General features: G+C 37.3%; 1 protein-coding gene across 2 annotated transcripts; it reads right to left on the reverse strand.

The window, feature by feature from the left end:
* Nucleotides 1–4273: 4273 nt before the first annotated feature.
* On the reverse strand, nt 4274–21345 carry gja1b (gap junction protein alpha 1b). 2 transcript variants are annotated; one of them, XM_061900445.1, is made up of 3 exons: nt 21189–21345; nt 9570–10377; nt 9304–9507 (listed from the first exon to the last, which is right to left on the reverse strand). In XM_061900445.1, the coding sequence occupies exons 2-3, from the start codon at nt 10364–10366 to the stop codon at nt 9456–9458; spliced, it is 849 nt and encodes a 282-aa protein (XP_061756429.1). In that variant the 5' UTR covers nt 10367–10377; nt 21189–21345; the 3' UTR covers nt 9304–9455. The 2 variants fall into 2 exon arrangements, with proteins under 2 accessions (XP_061756428.1, XP_061756429.1); XM_061900444.1 differs by having other exon boundaries at nt 4274–10377.
* Nucleotides 21346–21622: the final 277 nt, after the last annotated feature.

A 21622-nucleotide genomic window follows, 5' to 3' on the forward strand; every position in this document is an offset into this window, starting at 1 on the left:
TGTAAATATTGACTAATGCAATGTGTGCTGGAGTTTTCTGTCAAGATGATTTTTTAGTATTCTATGCATTCTTTAGATTTCCCATGGAGCTTAAATGGCAGCAGAGCTGTCTCGGTAAATCAGTAGAAGAAAAGCACACAGAGTGGAAGAGCAGTTAGCGTGGTTAGACGGGTGTGTGGAGATGGTTACTGAGGAGACAGTATGCAGGAGGCCTCCCTTTCTGTCTCCCATGTCTCAGCCTCTCGCTGGGTGCAGATGTGTGATCCCAGTCCAGCCATGGAGAATGCATTTCTCTGTTTTTACAACACATGTAAAGCGACAGAAACATTCATGAAGTTAACTTTTTTACACAAAGGTCATGGTGTATAGACAAAGATTGATTAGATCTTCTGCACCTGCATGTTTAACTTTTTGTGTCCCTCACAACTTTGTGCAGTGATAACATAACATTTACATTGTTACTGTGACTGCTGTACTAAGTAATATGACATAAAAGCTCAATAGAAATGAAAAACGGTTGGCAGGATGTCGAAAGGAGAGATTTTTTATCTTTATTTTATAGCGTCGTTCGTTAGCATCAGGAAAATACCCTTTTTAGCACTATTATTATTGAGGAATAAATAAATATGTTATATAGCATAAATTATATCTTTATATCACTTGCAACCATTGATGAACAACAGGGAAAGCTGTAGCTAAATAATGAGACAAAGTATGAATTTCACAGCATAAGAACAACTGAAGACATGAATTGTTGGGGAGACTAATCAACTGCAAACAAACTCATCCTTTCTCTCATTAGCGTCACGATCACAGCAACACGACGCTCGTCAATCATTACTTAGCGTTGCACGAATAAATTCAACATTCTTCTTCATAGATTAATAAATAAATGATAAATGGGTTGTACTTGAATAGCGCTTTTCTACCTTCAGGTACTCAAAGCGCTTTGACACTACTTCCACATTTACCCATTCACACACACATTCACACACTGATGGAGGGAGCTGCCATGCAAGGCGCTAACTAACACCCATCAGGAGCAAGGGTGAAGTGTCTTGCTCAGGACACAACGGACGTGACGAGGTTGGTACTAGGTGGGGATTGAACCAGCGACCCTCGGGTTGCGCACGGCCACTCTTACACTGCGCCACGCCGTCCCTAATGATTATTTGTGGACCCTTCCAGATGTAAAGACACGATCTGTTCTTCTCTAAACATCAAAAGCGTAAAATAAAGTGAGGTCGTAGCGAGCTGTAACGTCTTTGTGATGGTTAGATTCCATCAAAAAAATAAAACGTCTTAAAGGGGAACAGTATCACAATTTCTGAAGGGTTAAAACCAATAAAAATCAGTTCCCATTGGCTTATACTATTTTTTGAAGTTTTTCTCAAAATTTTACCCATCATGCAATATCCTGAAAAACGGCTTCAAAGTGTCTGATTTTAACCATCGTTATATCCACCCGTCCATTATACTGTGACATCACAGCGTGACCACACAGAAACAAACATGGCGGATAGCACAGAAAGGTATAGCAATAATAGCTCTGATTCAGACTCGGATTTCAGCGCCGTAAGTGATTTAACAGATTAGGCATGTATTGAAACGGATGGTTGGAGGGCGGAGGCAGGTAGCCAAAACAAAATTGAAGGCTAAACTGAAGATTTTGAGCCATATCACAACAGACAGCGGCACGGGAGGAAGCGCGGACGAATTTGGCGATTGCTTTCTAACCAACGATTGGTATGTGTTTGTTTGGCATTAAATGTGGGTGGAGGGAAAGGCTGGATGCAAATATAGCTACAAATGAGGCATAATGATGCAATATGTACATATAGCTAGCCTAAATAGCATGTTAGCATCGATTAGCTTGTAGTCATGCCGTGACCAAATATGTCTGATTAGCACACTCCACATAAGTCAATGACATCAACAAAACTTACCTTTGTGCATTCATGTACAACGTTATAAGTTTGGTGGATTAAATAAGATAGAAATAGAAGTGGCATAAATCACGTCTTAGCCAAGACATTCAGGGGGTTTACCTCGATCGTCTGCGGGAACAGACTGCCGTCGTCCTTGAATAGCTCAGATTCAGTGGTGGTCTATTTTCCAACATTGCAGATTTCGTTGACTTTATCGTTGGAAATGCATCTGCTTTGAGTGTCGCAGGATATCCACACATTCTTGCCATCTCTGTCGTAGCATAGCAGTCGTCTGTAAAGTGTGCGGAACAAACGAGGGACTTTTGCATCTTTTGGCCACTGGTGCAACTTGTTACACCCTCCGACAACACACCGAAGAGGCATGATGTTTCCAAGGTATGGGAAAACAGTCGAAAAAACGGAAAATAACAGAACTCATTTGACTTGGTGTGTGTAGTAATAAGATTGAAAAAATGGCTGATCGCTTCATGTTGTGACGTCACGGGTGAAAAGTCATCGCTCCGACAGGCTATCAAATGAAAGGCGTTTAAATCGCCAAAGTCACCCTTTTAGATTTCGGAAATCGGTTAAAAAAACATATGGTCTTTTTTCTGCAACTTCAAGGTATATATTGATGCTTACATAGGTCTGGTGATAATGTCCCCCTTTAAGAGTGTATAAATCAATTCCATCCCATTATGAATATGTTTTTATGATGGCTTATAAATTTGCCTCCAACCCTTTCAAAATACTCCCAAATTTGCATTAATAAAGTTATATAAACAGTAGCCTAACGGGACTCCAGACCATCGCCTGAAACCTAAAAGTGCCTTTCGGTCACGAGATTGCAACCCAGTAATTGGCGGTCAAGCTGATCCAATTCCAATCCTATGCCGAAATATATAAAATGTGTCTAAAAGGTACTGTATTTGAAATGGTAGCTTATTTCGTAGCATACAAACTACAAGACATCAAAGTTAATATTTATTATTTTATCTTTTTCATTCTGGGTAGCATTTACCACTTCATACTTTACTTACAGAAGAATTGGGACACCACTTGCTTGTCGTGAACACACATTGCCCAAAGCAATGGTCAAGGGGAAGAAATGGAATGTCACACAGTCTGACATTCTGCAGGCAAGCATAGAGATTGTGTGTCCAATTTGTAATGGATTTAAAATGATTTACAATTATTCTATACATAAATTATACAAAAGTCAAAACCATTGAATTTGGCATGTGTAAATGGTAAATAAAAACGGAATACAATGATTCGCACATATTTTCCAACCTATATTCAATTGAATAGACTGCAAAAACAAGATTCTTAACGTTTGAACTGGTAAACTTTGCTATTTTTTGCAAATATTAGCTCACTGGAATTTGATGCCTGCAACATGTTTCAAAAAAGGGGGCACAAGTGGTAAAAAGGACTGAAAAAGTTGAGGAATGCTCGTCAAACACCTTTTTGGAACATCCCACAGGTGAACAGGCTAATTAGGAACAGGCGGGTGCCATGATTGGGTAAAAAAGCATCTTCCATGAAATGCTCAGTCATTCACAAACAAGGATGGGGCGAGGGTCACCATTTTGTGAACAAATGCATGACCAAATTGTCCAACACTTTAAGAACAACATTTCTCTACCAGCTATTGCAAGGAATTTAGGGATTTCACCATCCGCGATCCGTAATATCATCAAAAGGTTCAGAGAATCTGGAGAAATCACTGCAGGGCTGAAAACCAACATTCAATGCCTGTGACATTCGATCCCTCGGGCGGTACTGCATCAAAAAACGGACATCAGTGTGTAAGGGATGTCACCACACGGGCTCAGGGAACACTTCAGAAAACCACTGTCACTACAACAACGGAGACCTCGGACTGTTGAAGAACTTAAGCTGTACATCGAGCAAGAATGGGAAAGCATTCCAACTGAAAAGCTTAAAAAAATGCTCTCCTCAGTTTCCAAACGTTTACTGGGTGTTGTTAAAAGGAAAGGCCTTGTAACACAGTGGTAAAAATGTCCCTGTGCCAACTTTTTTGCAATGTGTTCTTGCCATTAAATTCTAAGTTAATGATTATTTGCAAAAAAAAAAAAAAAAAGTTTTTCAGTTTAAAAATTAAATATCTTGTCTTTGCAGTCTATTCAATTGGACATAAAATGAAAAGCATTTGCAAATCATTGTATTCTGTTTTTTTTTACCATTTACACAACGTGCCAACAGAACTGGTTTTGGGGTTTGTAATTATATTAAATTATATTAGTTGTATCGACAATTTTAAAAGTAAAATTACGGTATCTTCTAATAGCACCAGTCGTATGCATTACAGTACAAAAAGGTGGTTTGTGAATATTGTATTAGCATTGCATGCAAATAGTATTACAACGGCTTTGTTTACAAGGTCTGTGTACATCCAAATAATGTGTCTATAATTAGACACACAAAAAAAAAAAAAACAGGAATAACAATATGCACAAACTGAAAAAGTACCCAACCAAAACATTACTCAACTGGAGAGAAAAAGAAATATATTTATTGACATCATTAGGAATGAAGAAACATGTATTGGTTAAGATCGTGTTCACAGATATGATGAATGAGTGTTGGGTTCGCCATCATGCACTCACACTGTACATGGATTAGCATGGTCTGAATTACTGTAACAAAGGTGTATTAACATCTGGCCCAGAACAGATAGAGCAGTAGTAAGATGTCTGATATATTAGGCACTGCTGTGATTTATGTGTTATCAAATAAATTAGCAACATGTACATCACTTTGCGAGTGCATTATATTACATCATTTTCACCAAGATATCAGTGCAATTGCCATTGTAGCTGAAAAAGCCATGACATCTAAGTACCGGCACAATTGACAAATTGAGATGTCTTGTAATGTTTGGTAGTTTTGGCGTTACGTTGGCATACATTTTCAAACAGCTGACAAATATTAGTCCTGATCTACTTCTACAAACTCACATTGTCAGCGTTTACAGTACTAAGTGACGATTTCTCAAGACAAAACTCATTCACGCAAATATTCAAAACACAGAACACCATTCTGCCTCTCGACTTCTGACAAAAAACAAGTCCAATGAATCATCCAATCATAGCCGTTTGTTTGCTGTGGCTCAAAATCCTCAACTCTCGAACCTGCTACTCTCACACACTCTCCAAAAAGGCAAATAAATCCACAAGATGAGACATATATTCAAAGTTTACCAGGAAAAAAAACACAACCCAGACTGACTGATGATGTACATGAGTGTTGACGTGACCAATAAATATACAACTAGTAGGGCGTTGAAGTGTTTTCTAAGAGGAGGAGATACTGAATGGTTGTCAATTATTTATCCAAATGGTAAGTGTCCATCAGATCCCGAGCAATATTCAGCCATGTCCCCAAATCCTGCATGGTAACACACTCATGGTCAATCACAACAGGCTTTCCAAACGTCCACATTTCAAATCTTAATCTTATATGCTGTAGATCCACTGCTTTAAATTCTCACTCCTTCAAGAGAATTAAAACGAGAAGCTAAAGGGTATTTTAGTTTTACTCCCAATCATTGTAGTTACCTGGCTGTCAACGTTAGTAAGTTTTATGATTTCAGACTGTGAATGCTCCACAGGGGCTAGTGACTGTGTTGTGCGTGTCGGCAGGGAGGCTACAAAGGAGAACAGTTCAGATTGTTGTTGATTTAAACTTGTTATTAAATAGAAAGTTGATCAATTGCCCCCTTGTTGTGTTTGTTCAATATGCAATACTGTAAATCACTTTAGTGTGTACAAAGTGTACAAACTTTTACTAAAATATAAACTTTTGTCCAGGCTGTAAGTCATTATTCACATTTACATTGTTTCCTATGGTGAAATGTGCTTTGATATGCAAACTTTCTCTTCAAGACCACCAATGTTTCTGATCTTGTATGCTGTAAAAGTTCTTACACAATGAAATGTTTTAATCAATAAAGTGTTTTTTTCTTAAAAACAAGTTGATACTGTAACATTGTTTTGCCAAATTAATATCTGAAGAGCAATTTACACAATATTGAAAATATTTGTATGTGGGTTGGTGTTTATACAAACCCCGTTTCCATATGAGGTAGGAAAATGTGTTAGATGTAAATATAAACGGAATACAATGATTTGCAAATATTTTTCAACCCATATTCAGTTGAATATGCTACAAAGAAACCATATTTGAAGTTAAAACTGATAAACATTTTTTTTTTTTATGCCAAAAAATCATTAACTTTAGAATTTGATGCCAGCAACACATGACAAATAAGTTGGGAAAGGTGGCAATAAATAATGATAAAGTTGAGAAATGCTCATCAAACACTTATTTGGAACATCCCACAGGTGTGCAGGCTAATTGGGAACAGGTGGGTGCCATGATTGGGTATAAAAGCATCTTCCATGAAATGCTAAGTAATTCACAAACAAGGATGGGGCGAGGGTCACCAATTTGTAGGCAAATTGTCGAACAGTCAACATTTACAACGAGCTATTGCAAGGAATTTAGGGATTTTACCATCTATGGTCCGTAAAATCATCAAAAGGTTCAGAGAATGTGGAAAAAACACTGCATGTAAGCGATGATTTTACAGACCTTTGATCCCTCAGGCGGTACTGCATCAAAAACCAACATCTGTGTGTAAAGGATATCACCACACTTCATAAAACCACTGTCAGTAACTACAGTTGGTTGCTACATCTGTAAGTGCAAGTTAAAATTCTACAATGCAAAGCGAAAGCCATTCATCAACAACACCCAGGAACACCGCCTGCTTCGCTGGGCCCAAGCGCATCTAAGATGGACTGATGCAAAGTGGTAAAGTGTTCTCTGGTCTGACGAGTCCACATTTCAAATTATATTTGGAAACTGTGGACGTGGTGTCCTCCGGAACAAAGAGGAAAATAACCATCCGGAGTGTTGCGCCTATCGCAAAGTTTAAAAGCCAGCATCTGTGATGGTATGGGGGTGTATTAGTGCCCAATGCATGGGGAACTTCCACATCTGTGAAGGCACCACTAATGCTGAATGGTCCATACAGGTTTTGGAGCAACATACTGTATGTTGTCATCCAAGCAACGTTATCATGGACACCACTGCTTATTTCAGCAAAACAATGCCAAGCCACGTGTTACAACAGTGGGGCTTCATAGTAAAAGAGTGTGGGTACTTTCCTGGCCCGCCTGCAGTCCAGACCTGTCTCCCATCGAAAATGTGTGGCACAAAGCGTAAAATACGACAGCGGACACCCCGGACTGTTGAACGACTGAAGCTCTACATAAAACAAGAATGGGAAAGAATTCTACTTTCAAAGCTTTATTAATTAGTTTCCTCAGTTCCCAAACGTTTATTGAGTGTTGTTAAAAGAAAAGGTGATGTAACACAGTGGTGAATATGCCCTTTCCCAACTACTTTGGCATATGTTGCAGCCATGAAATTCTAAGTAAATTATTATTTGCAAAAAAAAAATAAGTTTATGAGTTTTAACATCAAATATGTTGTCTTTGTAGTGCATTCAATTGAATATGGGTTGAAAATTGTTTGCAAATCATTGTATTCCATTTATGTTTACATCTAACACAATTTATGTTTACATCTAACACAATTTCCCAACTTGATTGTATTACAAACGGGGTTTGTAATACAATCAATTCCATACTGTTTGGCATACTGCCATGACGTTATGGGAGGAACAAAGTTAAATTATGACATAGTGTGGCGCTAGAAAGACACCGTCGATTGTTGGGGTTGATTGAAGAATGGACTTGTATGGGGAGCCAGAACGAGTTCTAAATCACAGTAAGCTGTCCTTCTCGGTGAAAACGTGGCTGAGATTTATTGAAGACACTTCAACGCCAAGGAAATCATCTTGACCAGACACTGTTCACCTGCCTCTCTGGCAAGGGAAACTGTATATAGTCAAACATTTACAGTACACACACTCACCATTGGAATCAAAATTAATTTTGGGCCATTAATTATTTTTAAATGTAGAACAATTATACAACGTACATCTTCAATATCTTCTTGCGAACAAGAATTGGATGCAGAACTTCAAATTAATTTAGAATTGTCTATAATTTACACAAAGTCAAAAATCTACATACAGCTTCAAATATATACAGCTCTAATACCCTGTCCTCAGCGAGTCTGACCTCATAGCAATCAACAAGCTTCAGTCATCAAGTTTTTGATTAGAGATAAAGTTGAAGAGTAAGGAAGTAGTCTTCCTTCATTATGCATACATGTTTTACTGTGTACCAGTACCAGACCGGGAACATGATACTACCACCACAGTTGATTGACAGTTGGTACAGTGTTCTTATGTTTGAAAACATGCATATTGTTATCGTGAACAAAAAAATCTGCACATCAGACTTGGTTGACATCTGAATCGTCCATGTGGACGGCTGCAAAATTTAGTCGAGGTTGAAGGTGTTAATATTGGATTACTATCCTCTCAATCCATGCTGATGCAAAATTGTTAGCAAATTACACTTATCAGTAGAATTTAGTCTTGGTAGTTCCTTGGTTTTTACTGAAAAGCCCAAAAAATACCATGTGTCTGAGGGTTATAGCTTGGGTCTTTTGTCCAGACAAAGTTGAATCTACAATTGTTTAGAAGAGTCTCCAAAATACTTTCACAATCCTCCCTCCTAAATCTTTAGTTAGTTCTGTTTACTTTCTGTCAAATAAATCATTTTATGGAAGGAAAGAGAAACTCTCACATGAAGTCAATCACCAACAAGAAGTGAATAAAGCTTGGTCTTGTCAAGGTAAGACATTCTAGAACCGTCAGCATCGCTTATTGTGAGATGTAAGTACTATGTATGTATTTAAAGCATCCATTCATTTCCTACAGCTTTTCCCCTTCGGAGTCACAGGGGTGGCTGGACATATGTAAAATTCTGACCCTCTGTAAATGACAATCAAATCTTGTTTTTAAAAGTCATTGAAGATGATCTTTAAAGGCTCAAAACTAAAAGGACATTAATGCCTATGATGAGTGAAAGTGAAAACTAGTAAAAGTCATCAAAACATACTTGCAACTTGTACCTTTTTAACAGTGTTACATAAGTTCTCATGTCTGTTGCTGAACTAAGAGTCTCTACGATGATGACAGTAACTGAGGTTAGTCCCACCTTCTATTCAAACCTACGTTATTAAGTGTTTCCTGGTTCTCGGGCTGCAGCTACGAATGCTGGCAGCCAGGTAGAGGTGGGAGGAGGACGAGGAGAAGTCAGGGTTTACACATCCAGGTCATCTGGCCTGGCCCGACTGCTCATCCGGCTACTGGCCCGGCTGCAGGGCCTGGCGTCCATCAGTGCTAGCGGTTGCAGCTCGTGTCCCGCCGTTGAGGACAGTTTCTTATGCTCGTGCGTGTCGTCTGGGAAGTCAAAGGCTTGTGCGTGGGAGTTCGAAATAGTGCTCCCTCCGCCATTCTGACCAAGCCGGTTCTGCTCTGTGGAATAATTGGCCCAATTCTGCTCGTGGGCTTGTTTGTTAAAATTTCGACAAGAGCCGGTCCCCCGCTCTCCTGTGGCCAGCTTGTAACCTGGGGGAGACATGGGTGAGAGAGGGGCAGTCGGGGAAGAACAACCGTTATAGAAGGCGTACTTGGCGGTGGGGTGATCTTTGGGGGTTGGACTCAAAGTGCCCGCACATGGGTAGAGCGTGGGCTGCTGTTGGCCCTTCACGCGATCCTTGATCCTTTTGAAGAACACATAGAAGAGCTCTATGACATTGAGGAGCAGAGACACCAGCGAGACCACCAGCATGAAGATGATGAAGACGGTCTTTTCTGTGGGACGTGACAAGAAACAGTCCACTCTATGCGGGCATGGGGACCTCTCGCAGGTGTAGATCGCAGCCAAGCTGAAGCCATATATGTACCACTGGATGACAAGAAAGCCCACTTCAAACAGCGACTTGAAGAAAATGCTAACGATGTAAGTTCTGAGCAGGGCCCCCTTCATTTTGACTTTGCCATGCTCATCAATGCCATGTTTCAACTTTTTCATTTCTATTTTCTTCAGGGGGAGGTCGACATCTCCTCCGTCATTTTGTACAACTTTAAGCTCTTCCTCCTTCCTGTTTAGTTTCTGTTCCTTCCTGTTCAGGTAGAAGACATGAGCCAGATAAAGCAATGTGGGGGTCGACACAAAAATAATCTGGAGGACCCAGAATCGAACATGGGAGATGGGAAAGGATTTGTCGTAGCAGACGTTCTCACAACCAGGTTGTTGAGTGTTACATTTGAAGGCGGACTGCTCATCTCCCCAGGCGGATTCTACCGCCGTGCCCAGGACCAGGATCCTGAAGATGAAGAGGACCGACAGCCAGACCTTCCCTCCAGCGGTAGAGTAGGCCTGGACCTTGTCCAGCAAACGACCAAGAGCACTCCAATCACCCATCCTAAAGGAGTCTTAGATGACAGAAAAAAAAAACATGTTACCAGCAAATACCAGTGTTTGAAACATGCTTTCACATGGTGACGAATCCGAAAGTAACACACTATAACAAGCTCCCTGACACAAATAAGAATGTCCTTCAGTCAATACATGTATGAAGTAACGCAACCAAATAAATACAACCGTCTCAAGAAGTAAATTCAATACAAAACCTCAGAACAGATATATTTAACCAAGACCGTATTTTATATATATATATATATATATATATATATATATATATATATATATATATATATATATATATATATATATATATATATATATATATATATATATATTAGAGATGCGCGGTTTGCGGTCTCATCCACGGATAAACCGCGGGTCGGGCGGTTGACATGATGAAAACATAGATTTTAATTAGATTCGGGCGGGTGGCGGTTGAACCATCCGGAAATATTTGATATGCATGGTTCTGTGATCGGTATCCTTTGCCATTCAAAGTGCCATTTAAGACCCGTGTCACAAAGCAAAGAAGAAAATAAGAGACGCTATAATTCTCCTGAATGACTGCCGGTAGTCACCCAGATAATAAGGATTAAGGCGTGCTATGTAGCCATTAGCTTTGTCGCCTGATACAACATGCACGATCTGATTGTTAGTCCAGCAACATGTTGTGTGTGGCTTCCGCGGCAACAGGCACACGACTGCAAGGCATACTCGGTGACACAGAGTACACTAATGGTTGTGATATAAACAATTTTAAGACTCTTAGTAATATGCGCTACGCTGTGAAGCCACACCAATTAAGAACGACAAACACATTTCGGGAGAACATCCTCACAGTAACACAACATAAACGCAACACAACAATTACCCATGATCCTTTGTATTCATGACACTTCCTGACTATTTTATACACCCCGCTAGCAGCAAACCCTGCCATGTGTTTGTCAATCTTGTTGGGTGTGGCTTCAAAGCGTGGCGCATATTAGTAAGTGTTAAAGTTGTTTATATCACAACCTGCAGTGTACTCTGTATCACCCAGTATGCCTTTCAATCTTGAACATATAATTGTGGAAGCTGCACACAACATGTTGCCAGACCAACAATCGGTTCATACATGTTGTTGAAGGTGTCTAAGGCAATGGCTTCACAGCACGCCCATATTCTTGGCATCAGGATGAACGCTATTGGATGGCCGTGGCCGCGGGAGCGTTAGCGGCTCCAATTGTTATCATTTCTCTATGAAACAGGTATAAATAGCTCTGTGAGTGGTAAAGGCGGCCGACAGTTGATGTATTTCAGCGGGCAGTTGGCGGGCGGGTACGGTCCTGATAAAATGTTGGTTCGGGTGGACGGCGGGTGGATGACGACTCTGGTGATGCGGATGCGGATGATATAATTGCCTATCTGTGCATCTCTAATGTATATATATATATATATATATATATATATATATATATATATATATATATATATATATATATATATATATATATATACGTGTGTATATATACAATATAAAACATTTTTTTCAGTTATTTCATCTGTTTTTTTACGTACATAACTCCACATGTGTTCATTCATAGATTTGCTGCCTTCAAACTTTTGGCCAACTCTGTGTGCATATATATATATATATATATATATATATATATATATATATATATATATATATATATATATGTATATATATATATATTAATATATATATATATATATATATATATATATATATATATATATATATATATATATATATATATATATATATATATATATGTGTGTACCCTGCCTTCCGCCCGATTGTAGCTGAGATAGGCGCCAGCGCCCCCCGCGACCCCGAAAGGGAATAAGCGGTAGAAAATGGATGGATGGATATATATATATATATATATATATATATATATATATATATGCACACAGAGTATAAATATATATGTATATATATATAGCGGGGTGTATAACTTTACAGCGTGGCGCATATTACTAAGAGTGTTAAAATTGTTTATATCACAACCATTAGTGTACTCTGTGTCACCCAGTATGCCTTGCAGTCGTGTGCGAGTATCTGCGGAAGCCACACACAACATGTTGCTGGACTGGCAAGCAGATCGTATATGTTACAGAAGGCCCACAAAGCCAATGCCTACATAGCACGCCCTAATACTTATTAACTGGATGACCACCGGCAGTCATTCTAGAGAAGTTCACGTCTCCCATTGTCTTCTTCGCTTTGTGACACGGATCCAAAAAGGCTCATTGATTGGTAAAGGATACCAATCCCAGAACCATGTATATCAAATATTTCCGAATGGTTTAACCGCCACCCGCCCGAATCTAATTAAAATCTATTTTTTTCGTCATGTCACCCGCCCGACCCGCGGATGAGACCGCAAACTGCGCATCTCTAATATATACATATATATACGGTATATATATTTGATGAAATAACTGAAAAAAATGTTTTATATTGTAGTTTCTTCAAAATTGCCACCCTTTGCTCTGATTACTGCTATGCACACTCTTGGCATTCTCTCGATGAGCTAACTCTCTCAAGACTGTTGAAAAACCAGTTCAGGAGACTACCTCTTGAAGCTCATTGAGAGAATGCCAAGAGTGTGCAAAGCAGTAATCCCAGCAAAGGGTGGCTATTTTGAAGAAACTAGAATATAATACATGGTTTCAGTTATTTCACCTTTTACTGTTGAGTACTTAACCCTACATGTGTTCATTAATAGTTTTGATGCCTTCATTGACAATCTACAATGTAAATAGTCATGAAAATAAAGAAAACACATTGAATGAGAAGGTGTGTCCAAACGTTTGGCCTGTACTGTATATATATACATACATACATACATGGATTGATATATAATGTACAGTACATCTCTATAAACATTAGAGCTGGTTATCTTAGCCAATTTCCCAAATCAATTCTACTTTGATTCATAATGTTTAAAATTCGATTTGATCTGCACTTAAATATCGAAATTGTCTCAAATCTGTTCCAAAATTCAAATATACTTTTGTTTTGTTGCTTCCACTTAAACAACTTTGGACAGTTTGTCACTTTATCAGACAGTATGTACTGCCCAGCAAAACAATTGCACGGACCAGAAGGGCTTGGTTTTTCTAGTGTATTTGACGACAGAAGTGTGTGCGGGGAGCTAAGTAAACAAAAGCACCTCTAAAGTTATAGCTGCCATCCTTTCTTCGTGGAGAGCTTGCACCATATCAGCAGTCATTTTACAACACACTCACTTACAAATTAAAACCAAAGTTGTGATGGCTTTTACTATATATCTTCATGTCTTTTTTATTATTTAATCTTCATGGCCTACAGAGAATGGGGTGTCAATGCTGGTAAGTCCCTCAGTATATTTGGTTTTGCCTTGGACAGCTTGCTGATGGAAGCTAACATTAGCATAGTGCAGACATGGGCAAATTAAAGCCCGGGGGCCACATGTGGCCCATCAAGCGTTTTGATCTGGCCTGCCGGACATTCACGAATAATTATTTTAGATCTTTAAGAAGGAAACTGTAGCTGCCATTATGATGTGCAGTGATGTTTTCAAATGACCGTAAGTCTTGAACTATACAAAGTATTTCAACGGAGTCTGTGCTTTTGCATGATATACTGTACTAGTTACTATTGTAATCTATTTAGTTACTATGGTAATCTCGGTCACAGAATTTTAGACGAGTCAGCAGTCTGGCTGGGGAGTGTTTCCACAGAGTGTTTCCAGAGTGGCCAGCCTGAAATGCGGTATGTCAGGGACAGATGCGGAAGGAGATTTTTACAACAAAGTTTTAGAGCAGACCTGGGAAAATCAAGGCCCGGGTGCTACATGTAGCCAGTTAAACTTTTCAATCCGGCCCGCCGGACATTCCCAAATATTTTTTTTACATCTTTAAGATGGAAAGCGTAGCTGCCATTATGATGTGCAGTTATGTTTCTAATGGCCGTAAGTCTTCTACTATACTAAGTATTTCAATGCTTGGAAGCTGCGCTTTTGCATGATGTACTAGATACTATGGTAATCTAATTAGTTATTATGGTAATCTAATTAGTATGGTAATCTACATCACAGCAGGGATTTTTTTTAGTAAGTAACTAAGTAGTGAGTAGGTAAATGTTATTTATAAAGCGCTTTTCACTGATAAAATCACAAAGCGCTGTACAAAACATAGGTGAAGTAAAACAACAATTCAATTAAAACAGGGCAACATCATAAAAACGATACGAAATGGATTAAAAATGATAGTTAAAAGGTGCATTAACTTAAAGTTTTACTAAAAAGAGCAATTTTCAAATGAAAGTTTCAACACAGTCAAGACCACGGAGAAACTGGTTCAAGTTGTACCAGAGTCTGGGAGCTATAGCTTGGAATGCCAGGTCTCGACAGCTTTTAAAACAAGTTTTTGGGATCTTTGGAAGACCCTGGCCTGAAGACTTGAGGCTGCGCCCTGAAGAGTAGCGGCATAACAAGTTAGTGATGTACCCACCATGCAACGCACGAATGTCAGGACTAAAATTTTAAACTCAATGCGGAATTAACTGGAAGCCAGTGAAGATCTTTCGTGTTCATATTTAGCGGTGCTTGATGCATTTTTGTTGTGTTTCGCTTGATTGTAAAACATGTGGATGGAGAGGAGGTGTGATGTTCATATGTTGTCAATATTCAGTGTTTTATCCCTCATAGTTAATATTGTAAATGCCACATTCTGTACATTCTAAGTTGCTCATTCAGTAAAAAAAAACAAAAAACAAATGTTATTAGTTTTTTAAGGCGGTCTGTCATAACGTTTTTAGCATTCAATCAGACATTATTGTCAGGTTTTGTATTAGTGTTCCTAAAAATCAGATATACCGACCCCCGGACACAATTTTTTCTCTAATTTTGGCCCCCAAGTCAAAATAATTGGTTAGGCCTGTTCCAGAGCTTAGATATCAGATACATCAGATTGCAGGTGGGTTTTTTTTAACCTTCGCATTCATATTTCGCTGTGTTTGTTGCATTTCTGTTGCGATTCACTTGATTGTAAAATATGTCAGTCAAGAGTGGGTGTGACGTTCATATGTTGTCAATATTTAGTGTTTTATCGTTCATAGTTAATATTGTAAATCCCACGTTCTTTTTTTTCATGTACATTCTGGATGTCTTATTCAGTAAAACAAATAATACAATTCAATTCCGTTTTTTAAGGCGGTGTGTTATAACGTTTTTAGAATTCAGACATTATCGGATTTTTGTATTAATGTTCCTAAAAATCAGATATATAAAATTTGGCCCCCCAACTCAAAATAATTTCCCAGGCCTGGAATAGTATGGTTTTGCCCTGTGACTCAATGCAACATTTTAACGATATGGCCCTATAACCAATTCAATTGATTGCTTTTCCCAGCTTTAATAAACATCACATACAAATGTCCCATTAAAGATAAGGTTTTAATATGTTTACACTGATTGTACACAATATATTCCTTCCCCCTTGTGTGGGCCTACCGAGGATGTCGTAGTGGTTTGTGTTGTGGTTTGTGCAGCCCTTTGAGACACTAGTGATTTAGGGCTATATAAGTAAACATTGATTGATTGATTGGATGTATACATTACACAGGATTCAGGGAATACTTTTGAGACATCTGCTTGTAAAGTATGTCACAATTTATTTCCCATGTGCTTCTTTCGTCAAATATGCAGTATGTAGCTATCAAGCATGACTTTATTTGATAGAGTTTAGTAAAAAATGCCCCCTCAGACAAAATAAAGGGATTTATTTGAGCTTATTCCAGATCAAAATGGTTGGCACTCCTGAATAAAAACAGTCACATGAAAGGATTTAAGGATTTTTCTGCTGCACATGTTTCAGAACTCACTTGAATCACTCAAAGTGTCAAAGAGAATGCTTGTTAACAACATGTTGAAGTAGTTTTTTGTTTTTTTTCCCCTCGTCATCACCTCTTTGACGACAAAATGTGCGAAATGCCGGCGTGTCGGCAGAAATAAAGCTGTTGGAGAATGTGAGGCCAGTGTGACACGCTAAAGCACATGTGGAACAGACCGGAAAGCCCTGCTGGGACCTTATTTGCTCACACTGTCCTGGTCTAAGCTTCCCAAGTCACCTCCAGTTAAACCAACTGCAGTCTTCCCTTCCCATAACAGGATGTGTGCATGCTCGCTGAATGTACTGGGTGAAAGGAGAAGAATAAAGAAATCATCAAATTGTTATTTTCAGTATGAATTCAATGTAGTAAATGATCAGAATAGGAATGCAGCTATCCATTATTACTGCGTGGACAAAACCCATTTGATCGCCTCAATGTGTATTTTAGGAGAAATAGTTCAAATAAACAAAGATTTTCTTGTTTTTAATCAATTAATGAATTCATATCGTCATTGAAATGTGTGCTATTTTGAAGCGGCCTATCAGAAACTGTGTGCCAAGCACTCCATGCAGTCTAGATGTTATCAATCGTTATTAGTTACACTGTGGTGTCATTTGTAATGGCGTTTGTTCTTCTTCTTTCTACCACAAACTACTTCAGTCAACCAACAGCGCCCCTGCTGATTGCAAACTGGTACTGCACTCCTTTTGGTTCCTTCAATATATGATTCATTAGAGCAATTATATACATTTTACACAATTGACCACTTTTTAACAATAGATTATTATTTAATATGCTATAGTGGGCCTCACACACCTCAGACCGATAGGCATTCAAGCAATAAATAATATGTGTACATTACGATGAAATGTACTACATTTGTACATGTTTTGAATACATTATTCAATGTTTTGAGGTAAAGGAACAACACCATTACCAACTAGAAAAGCATTCAGAAAGCACACAATTCACGAGGCTCCACGGTACAGCCCAAAAGTTTGGACACACCTTCTCCTCATTCAATGGGTTTTCTTTATATATTGTCACTGAAGGCATCAAAACTATGAATGAACACATGTGTTATGTTATGTACTTAAAAAGTGAAATAAATGAAAGTTGAAATAAACGAAAACAGTTATCTAGTTTCTTCAAAATAGCCACCCCTTGCTCTGATTACTGCTTTGCACACTGTTGGCATTCTCTCCATGAGCTTCGAGCACACCTGTGAAGTGAAAACCATTTCAGGTGACTACCTCTTGAAGCTCATCGAGAGAATGCCAAGAGTGTGCAAATCAGTAATAACAGCAAAGGGGGGCTATTTTGAAGAAACTGGAATACAAAACATGTTTTCAGTTATTTAGTTTTTGTTGTTAAGTACATACCTCCACATGTGTTCAATCATAGTTTTGATGCCTTCAGTGACAATCTAAAAAGTAAATAGTCATGAAAATAAAGGCCTGTACTGTACATGGAAAATGTCATGACGAAGGACAATTAGGAAGCCTTTGGTGTGCTTCTTTCTGCATTTTATAACTATTAGTTACCATTGATTAAAACATTACAGTAATTTGGAAATGAGCTCTTAGAGCAGGGGTAGGGAACCCATGGCTCGAGAGCCAGATGTGGCTCTTTTGATGACTGCATCTGGCTCTCAGATAAATCTTATCTGACATTGCTTAACACGATAAGGAATGAATAATTCCGCCGGTAATCACGATGTTACAAATAACATTCAAAATGTAAAATATTTTCATGCATTTTAATCCATCCATCCGTTTTCTACCGCACCTGTTCAAGAAATAACAATGTTATTAAAAATAATTACAGACTTAATATACTCTAAAAATGTTAGTCTTACTTAAAAAATGTACCCATTTAGTTTTATTCAGTGTTAAAAAATATGATATGGCTCTCAAGAAAATACATTTTAAAATATTTGGCTTTCATGGCTCTCTCAGCCAAAAAGGTTCCCGACCCCTGCCTTAGAGTATGCTTCTACTGCCATTTAGGGTCTACTTTTAAGTCTATGCCGTATAAAACAAGTAAAACATCAAAACAGTATTTGTTTTCAAATTGTTGTTGCAACCCCGTGCTTTTAAGGTTACATACCTATACACATACTGTGCATATACTTTTACTGTACATATGCATTCACTGCACAAACATACATATGCACATACAGTACATATACATTCACTGTACAAACATATATATGCACATGCAGTACATATAAAAGTACATGTACATACATACACTCATGTATATAATTACACTTCATCAAATATATATTAACCTTTTTGCCCTAGGGCAGGGGTCGGGAACCTTTTTGGCTGAGAGAGCCATACAAGCCAAATATTTTAAAAAGTATTTCCGTGAGAGCCATATCCTATTTTTTTTTAAGACTGAATACAACTAAATGTGTGCATTTTTAAGTAAGACCAACATTTTTAGAGTATAATAAGTCTCTTATTGTTTTTAATACCATTGTTATTCTGAAGCTAACCAACAATAAATAAAATACTTCTTACCATTAATGCGACTTCTTGAACAGGCGCGGTAGAAACCAGATGGATGGATTAAAATGCATGAGAATGTTTTATATTTTGAACGTTATTTTTGACACCAGCGAAATTATCCATTACATATCGTGTTAAGCAATGTCAGCTAAAATTTCTCTGAGAGCCAGATGCAGTCATCAAAAGAGCCACATCTGGCTCTAGAGCCATAGGTTCCCTACCCCTGCCCTAGGGGAAACTGGGTAACACATGGCACACTGACAAAGCTTAAACTATTGTTACCATAACAATCTACAAGGTTAATACAGTTTGCTTCTCTTTCTTCTGCACCAATAATTATCACTACGTAAATGTATTGTAGCATTTGAAACAATTAGCGGTAATTACTGGTATTATTCATTATCAATTGTGCTATTTCTATTGGTAGTTGTATTGCTCCATTTGTAGTGTAATAATGTTCATTGTCATTTCTGTGTTATTAATATTTACTTCACTAACTGCTTATTTGCTATCACTTTTACCATCATATTTCTGCATAACCTCTTTGATGATGCTGTTCTGTTGTTGTTGTTGTTGTTGTTGTCTCTCTGTCTTATCCCCCTCTTGTCCCTGCAATTCCCCCCTTTGCCTTCCTTTTTTTTCTCTTTCTACCCCCACCTGGTCCGGCCTGGCTGCATCAAATAATAATATGAATCCATTTAATAAAGTCAAATACAAATAAGGCAAAAAGAGAAGTATCCTACACTTTTCTTTTGTAAAGTAAATGTGTACAGCCGATTTGAGCATCTACATCAACAATATGATTTGCCTGAGTAGCTTGACGGGACAAAAAAATAAACAAAAATGTTGGATAAAGGGGATTTAAAACATGGATAACACTAGCATTAAATCACAAGTTGATTCAATGTTTTAGATTTTAAAAAGTCTCAAAACATTGCAACTTTTTTGAAAAAGATGCCGCCAATTTAGGCCGCAGCAATGACCAAATAAAAATCTGCAATATCCTGGTCTAATTATGGGAATATTCAACCTAAAGTCAAATGTTTGGAGAAAATCAGCACCAGCTCCAAAATGAAAAAAAGTGGCGATGGACCAGAGCAACACTGAGGGTCTCATTTGTGGTTAATGTCATGTCAAACAATGCACAGCACTGATATAAGTCATCATGGTGGAAAATCTCTTCATTATGTAGACTCATTATTTTCAGGTTATAACAACGTCCCGCCACTTTCTACATGACTGACTTTGTGCTAAATGATGAAGACAGCCCAGAACAAAAGAGTCCGAACAATAGTCCACTGAGGACAAGACAGGATATGAATGGAAAAACATTCCTACTTTCAGGCTTCCTGCTTTTCTGGAGCAGCTCAAAATACTTTATTACAGACTTTTAACAGCGTCAATGTCCTGACTTCTATCAAATCTTTCCGTTTAAAAAGGAAAGGAGACGTGTTGAGGTGAAAAGATGATTTACTTTTTCCTATTATTGTCTGTCTGCCTCGCTGTCCACACAAAAAAGAAATAAATGGCACTCAAAAGTCACGTTTAAAGTTTTAAAAATGTTTTAATAAATTATCATTAAATATCAAGTGCATAGATTGAAATGTTATGTAATAAATGACAATAAAATATTGAGTTTAAAGAATACAACTTTATAAAATAAATTACCATTAAACAGATTAAAATATAATAAAATCAGTGACCATCAAATACAGGGTTTAAATATGTCAACTTCATATGATAAATGGCTGTTAAATATTAAATTTAAAGATTTAAATTTTTTCAAATAAATTATCATTAAATATCAAGTTCATAGATTGAAATTTAATGTAATAAATGACGATTAAATATGGAGTTTAAAGAATTAAATGTTATCAAATAAATTACCATTAAATATCACTTTATAGATTCAATTGTAATAAAAAAAAAGTGACCATTAAATATAGAGTTTAAAGTTTTAAACCTCATATAATATATGGCTATTAAATATTAGATTTAATCATTTAATATTTTTCAAATAAATTATCATTAAATATCAAGTCCATATATTGAAATTTAATGTAATAAATGACAGTTAAATATGGAGTTTAAATAATATAACTTTATAAAATAAATTACCATTAAATAGACGTATATGTAATAAAATAAGTGACCATTGAATATAGAGTTTAAAGATTTCTATTTCATTTTAATAAATGGATAATAAATATTAAATTTAAAGATTTAAACTTTTTCAAATAAATTACCAATAAATATTATGTTTAAAGATTAAAATTCATTAAATAAATGACCGGGAAATATTATGTTTAATGATTTAAAGTTTATAAAGTATAGAATTATCACATATAGAATTTACAGATTTGATCTCTGTAAACTACATGACCACTAAAAATCCAGTTTAAAGTTTCCAACTTACCTGGAAAGTTACAGAGAGGAGCAGCAGAAGTCCAGCTGGACTCTTTTCTGTCAAGTAAATGAAAAAGTGTCCACAAAAGTCGTCATCCACGTTTGGGACGAGAGCAGAAAGTGAGTCCAACTTTGTCCAAGTTGTCTTATAAGTGTCCCGTCACAGAAGTCAGCTGACCCTGACGTCAAACTTTTCTTTCTCCATCGCAGTTTTTTTTTTTTTTTTCCTTGCTCAAAAGTTTAAAGACGAACATAATAGTCGACACCTGCTTCTTGTAGTTTTACAGAGAATAGTTTACAAACTCCTTTCAATTGAGAGCGGGACAAGCAAAATATTTCATTATTGTACTGTTAAAACAACATTTCTTTTTTAACAAAAAAAGAAAGCGCATATGATATCATATATGTTATATGTAGTATAAGTAGCATTTATAATGTAAAGAA

The sequence above is a fragment of the Nerophis ophidion genome, linkage group LG05 (genome assembly GCF_033978795.1).
Source record: "Nerophis ophidion isolate RoL-2023_Sa linkage group LG05, RoL_Noph_v1.0, whole genome shotgun sequence".
NCBI lineage: Eukaryota > Metazoa > Chordata > Actinopteri > Syngnathiformes > Syngnathidae > Nerophis > Nerophis ophidion.